This window comes from Gallus gallus, chromosome 2 (assembly GCF_016699485.2).
Source record: "Gallus gallus isolate bGalGal1 chromosome 2, bGalGal1.mat.broiler.GRCg7b, whole genome shotgun sequence".
Classification (NCBI taxonomy): Eukaryota; Metazoa; Chordata; class Aves; order Galliformes; family Phasianidae; genus Gallus; species Gallus gallus.
The window spans coordinates 27,295,249-27,309,956 of record NC_052533.1 but is presented as its reverse complement, the minus strand read 5'-3'; the positions used below and the strand labels follow the sequence as shown (position 1 = coordinate 27,309,956).

General features: G+C 34.0%; 1 protein-coding gene across 8 annotated transcripts in view; it reads left to right on the top strand.

Annotated features, from left to right (window-relative positions):
- Positions 1-14,708, top strand: part of DGKB (diacylglycerol kinase beta) — a 343,763-nt gene that overhangs the window by 313,644 nt on the left and 15,411 nt on the right. For 7 of the 8 annotated variants that reach the window (XM_046937766.1, XM_046937763.1, XM_046937764.1 and 4 more), the window contains 2 exons: positions 6,398-6,518; positions 8,497-8,557. The exons of the other annotated variant lie outside the window; for it this stretch is intronic. In XM_046937766.1, coding sequence (XP_046793722.1) covers positions 6,398-6,518; positions 8,497-8,557 — 182 coding nt within the window. The remainder of the gene's footprint in view (positions 1-6,397; positions 6,519-8,496; positions 8,558-14,708) is intronic. 8 annotated transcript variants of the gene reach the window in all.

Genomic DNA, 14,708 nt, shown 5'->3' with positions numbered 1-14,708 from the left:
CAATACACAGTAGTAGGCTGAACTGCATTGGTTAAACAGTTCCATCTGAGGCAGAGCCTCTGTGCTGCACTGATGCAAGACAGAAGACTGGATGAATACTGGGCCTTGCTGAAGTCTGTGAGTTTTACCACTGAATTCAGCAGAGTCAGGATTTTATTAACTGCATTCATTTTAAGTATCTAAAACAGCACCCTTTCATTTTTACCTCATTTAGGCTATTTAGGGTATATCATTAATTTAGACGGTAAAGCAAAAATGAAGTGTATACATCTGGATATATATCAAATGTGTGTATGTACTTATAGGTATAAAATGTCTGTGTGATTGTCTGTGTTTATATAAGTATAAAATATCTGCTTAATTCATTATCATGCTATGAGTATCTCACTAGGGTGGATATTACAGAAGTGGTATTTCTTCTTTTCCTCACACTAAGAGACAGGCTTAACTTGTTTTGTTTATTTTTAACAGCAGGAAAAAATATGAAAGCCATAGTAAAGACTTGAATTGAGAATCAATATTGTCATGAAATAGATGTGTGGAACCAACTGAGTTTTTTTTCTGTTTACAAGCAAACTCAAAATAGTCAAAATTGGATCTAGTATTATAGACATAGGACTTGATATCTATCCTAAAGTCAATATTAAGAGGGAGAATAGGGTTTGAAATTAGAGAGTTGTTGATTTAGTTCTTGTCTGACACAAATTTCATGTGTGATCTTGTCTAGTCATTTCTGAAAACTCATAATCCTAACTTTATGTAGCAGCAGAAATAATATGACTCCCGAGGGTCACGCATAATATACCCAGCTGAGAATGAACCTTTTACAGGACCTAAAACTGTCTATGTACAATTTTCACTTTGTGAAATGGGTATGATAATATTATTTTTTCCCATGCCTTGTCTGTTTTATTTGTCTATATTATAAATTCTTGGATATAAAATCTTTTCTTGTTATGTGTATGTGAATCAGTAAGTTAACAGAGCCTTGACCTTGTATGGTCCTCTAGGTACAACTCTGAAATAAACAGTTATAAACATTGAGGCATATGTTACTTCAGGTAGTTTCTCAAGTAGCATAACAATAAGACAGGATGCATGGAATGCTCTTGACTTAGTGATTTCTTGTAACCAGGAATCTAGAAAAAGCTGTTCATTTGAAACTAAGAGCTTTGTGACATTAAATGCATCTTTAGCTTTCTATACAATGGTTGTGGAAGTGACCCTACATTCCTGCACAATGGGAAACAGTAGTTTTAATACATGCAGTGTTCTGAGAAGATACTGAAGTATTTGTGTAGTGCAGAGGTTGACCTCAGGAGATTTTCAAGGATCCTCTGGCATCACACCAGTTTTCATATTCTTATCCATTATTTTAACTGGAGCCAACAAATTTCCAGTGTGATGATTACCAGGGTTTGATTACATTTAGCAAGCCGTGGAGTCCCTTCTCTCTGAAGACAAACTACTGCCAAAGACAGATTTACCACTGACCAACGGTGTTTTTATGCAAATGTGCCTCAGTGCAGTAACCTCAAGTTATAATAGTCATTCAATCTCTTGCCAGGACAGCAATATTTATATATTGCAGAGATAAATTGGATATCAAAATCAGTTCCATTACAGAGGGAAAGTTCTCTATGTAAATCAGTATTTCTAATCATGCTTCTTCCTACTCACTACCTCACTTTTCTCTCCTTCCAAATGTGTTCTCCTATTGTGTATTCACTTTGAATATTGAAATGTTCACCTAATGCCAAGCTAATAGTAAATGTAAATGCCTTGCTAGGAAACTTTAAAGTCTCCATGTGTGTTTCTTCATGCCCTGGGCAGTACTGTAAAGGACTCGTATTCACAGATACTGTTTTGTCTGCCATTTCCATAAGTTTCTGTTTGGACTTCTATTACTCCTGCTGCCTGATGGGAGGAAATGGACAGTCATTTCCCCAGAGACTTCATCCTCCCCATCAGGAATGAGTGTAAGGGGTCAGATGCTCCTCTGCATGCCAGTCACCAGCTGCTGCAGCAGCGCTACCCTGGGACAGTTGCCTTTGTGTGCTGAAGGGGCTAATATGAAGAGACACGTGAAGTCACTTGGTTTGTTGAAGAGGGCAGGAGAGGCATGGTGCTGTGAAAACTTTCCCACACACTCTAATGATTCATTCACACAGAAGACAAGAGGGAGCATTCAGGTCTTTCACAGAGCTCAAAGCAGAACAAACCAACTCAGGAACCCCAAGACACCACTCAATAACACTCCCCTAATGCATTAAGATGTGCTCTACAGTAGCTTACCTGTGAGACCTCAGCTCTCATTAGGCAACTAAATGACCCGGCTGGATGGAAAAGCTGCTCAATATGGGATAGTTGCTGTTTGTTTACTGTTAGCACCTAAACTCTTTTTTGAAAAATCTAACCTTTAATCTCCTAAAACTACAGCCTCTGAAAACTGGTTGCAGTAGCTGAAACATGCATTGCAACATGCAGAAAATTTTATCAATACAGTCATCAACTGTCATCATAATTTATCTGTAGAATGAAATCTGTAGAAGACAGAAGAAAAACAATCTGCCTAAAAAATACAGTATGCCTAAAAAGAAGTAATTTATAATCTATACTTGATAGATACATTCAGCATGTAATTTTGGAATACAATTTGAGGATCAAAATGAAACAACTTTCTGAATTAGGTCACACGCACAGTTTGAACATGTATCATGGGAAAATCCTCATTATAAGCTGTTCTAAATCAGAGAATCGTAGAATATCCCAAGTTGGAAGGGACCCGTAAAGGTCATCAAGTCCAACTTCTGACCCCACACAGGACCACCAAGTGATGTATAGTGAACAGGTCCATTCATTATTCTGAACTGTAATTGAATAAAAGTATAAGAAGACAACAAGAACAGTGCCACTAAGTCAACTTACAATTTTAGGTATCTCAGTATCTGACCTCTAACACCAGCCTGTGTTGCATGATTAGAAATAAAGCATAATAGGGCAAACTTACACTGATCTTTCTTTTAAGATACCCTGCAAGATCTACATCGATTTGTGAATTAGGGATTTTTTAAGACTAGTATGGTATTGTGGTTTAATGGAGTATCATGTAAAAAGGCTTTCCTGACTGTTTTAGAAGAGATATGACATTCCTTAGTTTTTGCATTTAGAGAACTGCTAAATAACAGTACTGTATTTACCTAGTTGATTATAGTTCGTGATTTCCAAGATTTCCTCTACCTGTATTATTTTTCCTCTATTCATCTCCTTCCTCCCTGAAGGATCCTAGTCTAAATTCTTCTCATACCGAAGATATTTGTTACTGTGTCTGGTTGCTTTTTTCTCTTTCATTTCTCATCTTTCATGTCATTTTATTCGTTGTTGATCAACTATAGCTACAGATTCTGTAGTACATAGAGGCAACCAGTCATAATATTTGATCGGATTTTTTTTTTTAATCAGTATTGAGCATCAAGCAGGTATTTTTATAGAAGTAGCCACAGTAACATAGTCTGAAGGATAACATTAATTGTAACCCAGTATAATATATACATATATATATAGACATATACGCATGGACGCACACGTTTCTTTCTAAATATGCATGAATATAACAGGCTACACATAGGTCATTAGCTGTGTCAGCTCTGTTTCCTTTAATGGACATTAGATTGCATGTATTCAATTTTGTGCTGCCTTATTCCCCATCACTCTGTAGTGTGAAATTCTTAAACAGTTTTTATAATTTGCCATTGTTTTTACTTTGCTGAATCCTCAGTAACTCAGTGTCTGGTTCTATTCCCAGATTATTTAGGGGAATGTGTTGAGCAGTACAGAGCCCAGGTTCTTCTGAGTAATCAATGACAACTTCATACCAGAACAAAGAATGACTTTGCCTTTCCCATCTTTTAATTTAAAAGAAATCTTGACCACTTTTAAGAGAGTTTAGTTTCTTTCAGAGTCGTTGGTGAGGACCTTTTAAGGACAAATGCAATCCATTCATTGATGTCTTAGTCCTTTATATTCAACCAATGTACCCAAGCTTATGTAACACCTTTGAGGAAATGGAGTAGAATATCCACACAACTTTTGTTCATCCTAAGTTCTTATCAAAGTAATTTAACTCAAGGATTTGTTGAAATGAATGTGGCACGCAAAACCATCAGGTCAAATGTATTAGCAACAGTGCTAATACTAATGAGCCCTAAGTTAAGTTTTCCAAATTTCCAAATCACATTTTGTATTTAGTGTTTACTGCTTCTGAAGGGAGGTTATGTCTAATTTAAGTCTGATTCTAAAAATACTCATATTTTGCTTAAAATAACCCTACTTTGAGAATGTACTATGGTAAATGCTAACTTTTAGTAAATATTTCGCTTTTTTGATTGATAAGAGTATTGTTTAGTTTCATCTTCCAATGTTTAATGCACTATGTTTTTGGAGATGTGTGATATGGATCAAAGGGCAGAATTTGGCCCTTAGTTACCTGCTGTTACTGGCACTAGTCTTACAGCTATTGAAAAATGATGCATCAAATTTATATCACTGCAAATGTCACTCTTCTGAGTCTTGCATATGTTGCCTGAGCTGTCAGTAATAAAAATCTGTTCTTAATTATTCTACCATTTAAAAAATAATCATTTTCTAATAACCAAGTGAAAAAGAATTTGATGTTTTCTTTGGCTGGAAACATTTTAATGATTTAGTGCATCTTTAAAGTTTTGTGTGCTTTTGTAAATTAGTGAGACTTTCCCATTTAAATTTATGATTATCAAGAAAAGCAGAATTTGTTTAAATCTGAGTTAAAAGTGTATGAGTAACTTAAGGAAAATATTTAAAGAGAATACCATCCTTTAAACAATTCAACAGAAAACTCAACATGCAAAATTGGATTTATATGTGTTACAGAGATGCTAACTATAAAAATTCACTGTTAAAATTAATCATATTATATATTAAAATATTTTCCCGTCTTGTTTTGTTCTTTAATAGCAAATTATGCAGTTTATTTTTGCTCCATTAATATCATGTGGACCATTTCACTGTGATGAGAAAATCAAAATGGCAAAGAATATTAAGAAAATGAAGGCATTGGATAGCATCACATTTCCTGATTGGAAGCAAAATAATCCAGACAGTAAATCCTATTTGATTTTAATATTTTTTTTCCCCCTATCACAATATTTCTTTTAGTTAATTACCTTCATTCAAAGCCCAAAGAAGTGAACAGAAAAGACTCAATTTGAAACTTTGGACTAGAATTACAGATACAATAATTAGCATGAAATTCTACCTTCATTAAAGGATGAAATATTTAAAATACACAAAGAGTAATGTGCTCTCTTTCTTTGTTTTCTTCAGTGTGATGATAGACTAACATTTTAGCTCATGGCTCTGCTTCACCGAATAGCCTATCTTTTGGAAACAGAGATATTAACAGCCAATCTATAAAACATATATTATATAAAGCTAAATTTTTGTTTGTTTGTTTGTTCATCTGGTTTTGGCAGCATGTATTTAAACCAGAGCATATTATGTATTTCATACAAAACACCTCAGTTATTTATGGATAATATTTCATTACCTTTTTTGTTTGCTTTTCAAATCAGACTGCTGTAATACATTTTAAGATTCTGATTGTATTTCCATTTGTATTCAAAATTCTAGAGAAAATATGCCCTCACTCCTTGAAGTCAAGCAAACTAAAATTTGTTTTGACAGCCATATTATTTACATGTTTTTGGAAATTTAATGTCAAAATGCTACGTAATCAAAAAGCAGTATGAAACTTACTGCTAGGAAGCAGTATGAGTATCAGAATAGTTGCTGATAAGAATTTTTTCTGCCCTTTTTGCATTGAATCTGTGCACTAACTGGGGCAAAAATCCAATGCAAAAATATATGTGGTCTCATAATTAAAAACAATAATAATGCATGCACACAAAGTCTGAATTAGAGTTGTATGCATTGTCTCAATACTACCACTGTATGGAGCACTGATTTTTCCTGTGTAAGAATTTAAATATCTATTGAAACAATACATTTGTAAATATAAGCACAAAAAATTCTAAGCTGCAAACATCTCTCTCTATGAAAGGGAGTATTTCCTGATTTCTCATTTGCTGAGAGATTCTTTCTTTTCTATGTATGAATTTAAACAAGCCGTGGAGATTACTATTGTATTTTAGGATCATTCTGGTCAAGATAATTTAGAACAGCGTGCCAACAGGCCCAGATACTCCAAAACTTAAAGCTGAAATCACTTCTTAGTGATAAGAAAAGGCAGCTCACATCATTTTTTATCTACTATCATCTGCTCTTCTGATAAGCGTGCTAGTTAGGATGAAAACTGTCAAAATCACGTCTAGACCAAATGCAATTTTTTCAACTTTTTCAGATCTTAGTGACCAGCTTATGGAAGTGGTTGGTCTGGAAGGAGCCATGGAAATGGGTCAGATATATACAGGTCTGAAAAGTGCTGGAAGAAGGCTTGCCCAGTGCTCATCCGTTGTCATCAGGTATTGGCAGATCTAATTTGCCCTGCACTGTTGTACTGAACAGTAAAGTTTTATATATTATCAATTGATATTATATTTCACTACTACACTTTACTTAACAGTTTAATAGTCATAATTACTGAACTTAATTCTTGTGAAAGTATCATTTTATATATTAAATGTATTCTATTCATTTTCTGTGCCCATACATCTCCTTGCTTTAAATGTGTCAAAAAAAAAAAAAAAAAAAAAAAAAAAAAGGAAAATAGGCAAAAAAAGAAAGAAAAGAAAGAAGGTGTTTACATTCAGTTTTTATATGTTGTATTCAACTGTCATTTCAACCTATGGAGAAATATTGTTAAGCAGTTAGAGAAGGAGTAACGTATGAACATTCTGGTTTATTTTATTGACATACACTCTGTGCAGATTAGAGTAAAAAGGCATTTAATGTTACTTAGACACATTTTAACCCATTTATAATGCATTTCTCACCAGAGAATAGTAGCATGTAATTAGTATTTGTAAAGCACTTGTTTGATCCATGGAGGTCAAAGTGTCCTCTTTTTAATTCATTTGTTATTTACTGAATGCTGGCAAGTTACTATTAATAAATACATTGATATTTGTAAGCCGTGAACAGTGGAGCAGATTAATTTAGTTGTGTTTTATCACTTACTATGCCAACAGTGAACAGTATGTTTACAACAGAGGAAATTTGGATTCAATCTTAAGGAAAAAATAATTATTCTAACTTTTGGATTAGATAAGGGCTGGAAAAGAGAAAGGCATTCAACCTCATCAGTACAGATTTTCTCAGGAAGAATTTTGCAAAATTTTAATAAGTCAAAAGTTATAGAATGAGAAGACCAAGACTGAAATTAGATACAAAATATTATAATTAACAGAAGAGTAGAAGTCAAAACTTAAAGATAGTAAGTAGGAATTCCTGAAGTTTGGCATATTTTTGAGACTATTCTCAAGGACTGGGTGATGCTGTCTTCAGATTGCTCTCTCATGAGGGTGAGGAAGGGGAATGAGAATACTGAGCCATTCATTCCGAGTTCCCCTGGATACCAAGATACAATATTTATAATCCCAAATCAACAAGAACTTCAAAAGAACTAAAATTATTTCAAACTTATATGAGACTTCATTGAATGTTCTTTCCTTCTTTTTCTTCTGGCTGTTGATGACTGTGGTTAGCACTACAACCTGATAGTCATTTTTAAATAATGTCCAAGCTAGAAGTTCCACTGATCATCATGAGTGATCAACTGATTCGTTTTTCCACAGTTAGAATTGACTGTTCCATGTTAAATTGAATTGTTCAGAGTATAACACAGTCTGACTGTAACACAGAAATATAGAGTTGGAAAAGGTCATCTAAAAGATCATCATTTTTAAATTTTATTTTCTTTTTATCATTTGTCTATGCTTTTCTAAATATAGTACCCAAAAGTAGGCATAGAACACTATCTGAACATTAATATTAAAATCAATGACCCTTTACTTACAATTTAAATCTATAACATGGTAAATTAAATTTTCTGAACACAGTAGAACTGTCTGTTGCTACAGATCTGTCTAACCTTGTGTTAGACACAAGCATAAAAATGTGTTTTATGATTTTAGTAAAGCAATACTAGAGCTAAGATTTATTTCTCATTTTCTTTATAGTATTCAGTCTAAGTTTAAAAAAATAGCAAGAGATTTCCTTGTTCTTTCTTTTCCTGTTAACAGTTTTTCCTTGAAGTTCTTGCATAATGCTCTCTATTTCACAAAAGACTATTCTCCAATGAGAGAATAGAGTCTAGCAAGATGTGTGCAAGGTGTTTGCCTACTAAGCAACTGATTTACTTTTGTAAGCATGTTGGAGATTACATAGAAGCTTGGGTAAATCTGGTGTATACATGTGTGCCATCACATATGTCTCCTTGAAAGTACATTTATCAATTTTGTCCAGTGGCATTTTCTTATTTTATGAAATCTATTACTTTAGGACCAGCAAGTCTCTGCCTATGCAGATAGATGGGGAACCTTGGATGCAAACCCCCTGCACGGTAAGGATGCAGTTATCTATAGGAAGAGGACTAAACAAAAAGTGCATAAACTTTTTTTTTTTAATTATAAAAATTACCATAGTCACTTCTATTTACTGATTTATTTAATTTCAATCCCTGAAATGAAAGAAACAAGATCTTTCAGTTTAAGAGACAACCTTTATCGTCAGCATTAATTCAATTACTTAACTAACATGTTCATATGCTGTTATTGTATAGCTCTACACCTACCATCTTTTCAATTTATCATGATGTTTTTTCTACAGGCCAGGATGGAATAAAAGATCAGTTATTTCAAAAGTTTGGAAAATACTCAGAGGGTGCATAGCTTTACTCAATCTGACTATTAATTTCTGATGCTGTACTACTTTTATAGTCTCTTGTTGCATTACTGAGGAAGAACCAATGTGAGTTTTGATGCTAATAAGTAAATAATTATTCTGTAGAAATTCAGGCAAGATTTCCATTGTGTGCTTGAGAGTTCATACCAAGAACATTATACTTAAAGCTGAAGCCTCAACTGTACTGTTTGAATTATACAACAGAAATCATAATTAAAATTTGGTTTAAAGGAGAAATGAAGGTAAATAAGCAGGAAGAAGAAATTCATTCCTCCAAATTTGATCAAATATGTAAGAGCTTGCTCAGAGCAGATTCTTTGAGTAACTCTGGTTACTCTGTTCAATTGAAGGAGCAGGACAATAAAGGTAGAGCACTAAAAGCTCTCCATTGTCATCTGTCTTCGATAAATTATAGAGAAACGAAGCTACTTCAGTCAAGATGTTGAAGAATTTTAAGCTTTTTGTCTTTGAATATAGTCATACTGATGTGCTTTAATATGCAATTTTACTGACTTTTACTAAAGACAATCTGTACTGTTAAGTAGCTGAGTCTCTGTCACCTTAAAGTTTGTAAGTGACAGTAATGTGCCAAGGAAGAAGGTATTTCACCACAGGAGAGAGTCATTCTCCAAATTCAGGTTCTGGATCACTTTCATTATCTTTGTCTCTAGTAAAGTTAAAGGCAACACAGAGAAATAAAAGGGAGCACCTTCAGTATTGTGCTAACAAGCCTGGGAGCTGATAACACATGGGCTAAGAGGAAAGAAAAGAGTTGTGATAGTCCAGGTTTGCTGGATATTCTGTAGTATACAGCTGAACAGTGGGGAGAGTGCCTGAAATCTAATGTTCTATGGTAAGTACTAAGGTACTGCAACAAGAAGGGAACCGTGTAAACACACACTGTGTGACAGCAGAACAGCGGGGCTTTTCTGATGTATTCCAATAAACCTTTTGGAGTTAGATATCATCATCTTTACCTCTTGTACAGCAGTGGTTCATTGCAGAACAGTGCTGTACCCAGCATTTACTTGTTCAAGAAAAAGACGTAATTTTTCAGTTACCAGATTACAGAAGAGAACTTCTGGAAGGATGCTGGCAATAAGGCATGCTTTTTTTTGTCTTGATTGCTTGCTCTGTGCAAAATCCCTGCTATCTGATTGATAATGCTAGCAGAAGTTGCCTGCAAGACTGAGGACAAACCTGGAAAAAGAGACTATCTTAAATTTCAATTACTGCCTTAAGGAAACAGTAAATTATTACTGATAATTACTCCTGTCCAATTAAAGTAACCTTTTCATATGGGATAGAAGTGGCATATACTTTCCTGTGGAAACTATCCCTTGTGATATAACACTGTTAAGAGAAAATACTTTGTGTTACATAAGAAAACCCCACTGTAGACTGTATTTCTTTCTTATGAGAAGAGCTACTTCTTTTCTGTGCTACTGCAGCACTATGAATTTGGGTACAGAATAAGTATTTTATGTTATATTATTCATTTTTCAGGAAACATTTCATTTGTTTGTTATGTCTCTGCTGAGGAGCTTAATGTATTTATGGGATTGCTCCTCACATTATTGCCCCTCTAAATTTAAAAAAAAAAAAAAAAAAAAAAAAAAGGATATGGTCCAACCTCTCCCCTCTCCATCAGTATGCTAAAGTTTTTCCTTCTTTGCAAAGTACCAGAAATTGCTCCTGTGACAATGCCAAAGGTAGATATTAGCTTTCTCTCAACTGAAGTTCTGAGTGTGTGTTTCAGAAGGGTCTTTGGAAGCCAAAGCGTATCTGATCACATAAATACAGGAATGATCTCTGTAATGTGTATCCAGAACTAGAGTTTGAAAAAATATAAAATCATAATAAATTCTTATGTGTAGCCAGCTAGGTAGCCTATTATTTGAACTGGAAAAAGCTCAAATTTCAGAAAAAATATGCTGAGATCAACTTGAGGATTGTGAATTTTTGTCTTCTCTGGAAACAAAATTGCAGTTTTCTCCCAGAACTACAAATGACCAAATAAAGGGAAAACAACTTGCTCAGATGAAGAAGTCCAAGAGTTTTGTTTCTTAGATGGTGTACGAGTTTGCTTTTCCTTTTATTTCCTCTCTGAGTAAATTTATTTCCTTAAATCTTATAAGGAACTGAGGCCATTATAAGAAGGTGCTGGCATTCATACACCGTGCATTGTGACATATGGGGGACTTTCCCATGCTTCACATAAGGATGGTGATAGAAAGCCCTTATTAGTTCACTATCTGTGTGACTTACAGGACAGAAGCTGCTGTCCCAACTCAGTACTAGCCTGCTTATGTGTACAAGTTCTATGTGCATCAGCTAATTCACTTACACAGATCATGTCCATCAGTTAGACAGGAGAGCTGAGCCTCAGCTTTTTGATTCTTGAATGCTCCAGACATGAAGCTATTGTTGAAAAAAAGACTGCTATCTCTCCCTCTTCAATAATGCTTTCAAAAGCTGAAATAACACATTTGATTTTGACATAGTGACATCAGGAATTTTGGTTTCCTTTAAGTTCAGTAGTTTTAGGGGCTGACCAAAAAAAATTTGAGAGATCAAGTGGGAAATTAGTACAGTCAGCATGTACTGAATCAACCTTGCCCCAGGTTGCAAGTGGCTGAACTCAGAAGTACTTTTCTGTTTCTTCTTCATGTTTTGATACAAATGAGAGCAGTTTGCAAATGATTTCTCAAGAAATCAGGTTCAACCTGGTCAAGAATCTCCTGCTATATTCCATTATACAGACTAAGGCTGCATTAAATCTCTGTTATGTACGGGATGCAGGCAGCCCATACAGGCTTTGAAGTGTATTTCCTACCGAAGAAATCAGCAAGTTTACCTTTCCTACTTCTCCTGTCCCTTCTCACACACAGAGACAGTGTCTCCCTGAAATGACAGCATGGACTCAATAAATAAACAAACAAACAAATAAATAAATAAATGGAAAATGTGAAATATAATAGTGCAGTTATTCCCCAGAAGCTATGATCTGTGATTTTCCATTCCTGTGATCAATTTTGGTACTAAAGAAGTTGCTGTGTTGTTCTTTTATTATCTCTTATGCACTCATGCTGCACAATCACCTAGCATCCTTAAAAGAGAACATGAATGTATTCCTATAGGCTCTGGGGGTTGCCTCAATCTAAAAATCTAACAAGCATCCAGAATTACTGAATATGTTGAACACACGCAAACTACAGTCTGACAAAGTCACTTTGTTCCAGTATAATAAGATGCAGAATCTGAGCATCAAATTGTATTGTTTTTACTGCTTTTTTTTTTTTTTTTTTTTTTAATAGAAAAGTCTTTGGGACAAGGAAAGATGATAATGTTAATGTTATGTTAAACATCTCGTCTGATTAGCTGAGGAGGAAATTCTATCAGAGCTCTCCCAGACAAATATAGCAACATGAAAGATATCTGTGGTTTCACCTGATCTCCAAACAGGTCATTAATAGTAATGAAACTTCAAAGACTCTCAAGTTAATTCAGTAAACCTTTAGCTTTAGCCATCAGGATTTTTTAAAGAAAAGTAATCTTTCAATTTAGCTACATAAAATATTAGCATTGTTTTGAAAAATCTATAGGAATATTCCATCTTTATAACTGTGATTTTAGTTCCTTCATCTATTCCTGACTTGACTGGCATCATGTCTGTTAGAATGTCAAGCTGCTAGTATGATTAGATTAAAATGAAGAGAGAAATGTGTACAGAACATGCAAGAATATTACCTTGATGAACGAATGAAAATGGTAATCTATACTCAAAGACTATCTGATGGGTCGGCAGAAAAATAATTGTCTGAAATGTTTATCTCTAATAGTATTTTTTAGAATTATTTACTGATAGGAAAACTTGTAAGAAGCCATTTAATAATGGAACTCAGAAATTATATTTCAGTATACTAGGAATTGTATGCACCTTGAAATAAGTTTGAATTAATGAATGCATGGTTTCTTTAGCCTTGCCATTAATCCATAAGGATGTGGAGTGTGAACACAAAGGACTCAGTGAGGTCCCACATTTATAGTTAAGTCCAGACAGAAACAAGAATAAAAGTACTTTTAATCATATTTGTAATACCCTAGAGCTAGTTTAAAAAAAAAAAAAAAAAAAAAAAAACTGAGAGAGAGCCACAGGTTTTTTTTATGTAGATCCATTGGGGTCCCTTCCAACCCAAGCCATTCTATTATTCTATTAAGAAGTTGCGGCTGTTTTTACAGATTATCAGTTTGTAAAGTAACTTTTATCCATGTCACTGAATGTAATAATATATTTTTTTTTATATTGTGGGAAATTAAACTTGTATCTGTTTTTTGGGGGGGGCAAAGGTGAACTGAGTGGCTTGTGATAGACAGCTCTGACACAGTTAACCCCCAAATGAAATTCTAGAATTGAAGCTAGAAAAAAAGGGCTAGGTGTTATACTGAAATGCTGCACTTTCCCCCCACAACAAAGTACATATGTTTGTGTTTCAAGACCAGAGTGGTTTATTGTGCCTCTAACACTTTATTATGCAGCTGGGCATTATTTCTTGTATTCACAGGTACACTGCACATTAATTAGCTTTGTTTACCTATGCTTTTTGTTTCCTTAATTTCACAACAGTAGTTTTTGTAATTGACAAAGCAATTTACTGCATGTGTGCTTTCTGCACCCCAGACAAATACTCTAGCATGTAATGCACCTTTCTTTCCAGTTCAGATTGTTAAGAAAAGAATTAGTTGTGACTAATTGCCAATTAATTTGCAGTGGTTTTAGGGAGGAGGGAGGAAAAAACAATTGCACCTACTAATTAAAATTTGAAATATTCTGAAGTGTCATCTTTAGGTGTCTGTGGAATACATAATTTCCATTTTAGTTCTGCACTGGATCTGTAACAACCCTAAGCTTGACAGCTCTATTAATTTAAAACCTCAGTGATACCTATTAGTACAAAACATGAAAAAAATGTCATTAATCATTTACTTTAATTTTGCAGCTCTGTCATTTTCTCAGTATGTTTAAAAATTATGATGACACCGTAATGTTTTCCAATCTACCTGTGTGAAGGGGAAACGGATCACACTACTTAGGAGAGAGACTAGAGTATATTATTAGAGCTTAATTAATGCCAAACTGATTAGATTTGATTGCACTTTGCACAATAATATTGTTAAGAAATTTATTTAAAATATGTGTTGCATAATGCTATATTTAAAACAACTGATCTAGACCTGAGAGATTTGACCAAAATGTCACATAATGCAAGTCTCAGGTTAATTTTTATACCATTGCCTACATTCAGTCACCCAGTACAGCTCTTGATCATCTACAAGATAAAAGTATTTGCCACTCCTGTAATGCAGAAGTGTTGCGTCCATCTATTATCCATCTATTTCCTGTAAAGGGAGCGGCAAAGGGGCATCCAAACTGGATTTTTTTTTTTATTATTTTTATTTTTAAGGCTTTAGTGGTTTTTTAAAAGGGTATTTTAAGGTTTTTGTTTGCTTGTTTGTTTTATGATATTTTAAGGATTTTTACCATCTCTTTATCCATAAAATAGTTAATTTTTCAATATTAATTGAACTATTACAAGCATAGCTGATTGTCTCCATTCTCAGTTTTATATTTTTAATTAACACTGCAGCTAGTAATTCTAGTTCTGTGATAATAGTAAGTATTTAGGCATTCTGTGAAGTCAGAAGCACATAGCTAGCACATACTGTCAAAATATTAGCATATATGCAAAACTGATTGACCTTAAAGAGATAGCTTTTACACTAAAAATATTGATGTTTGCAACATTTTA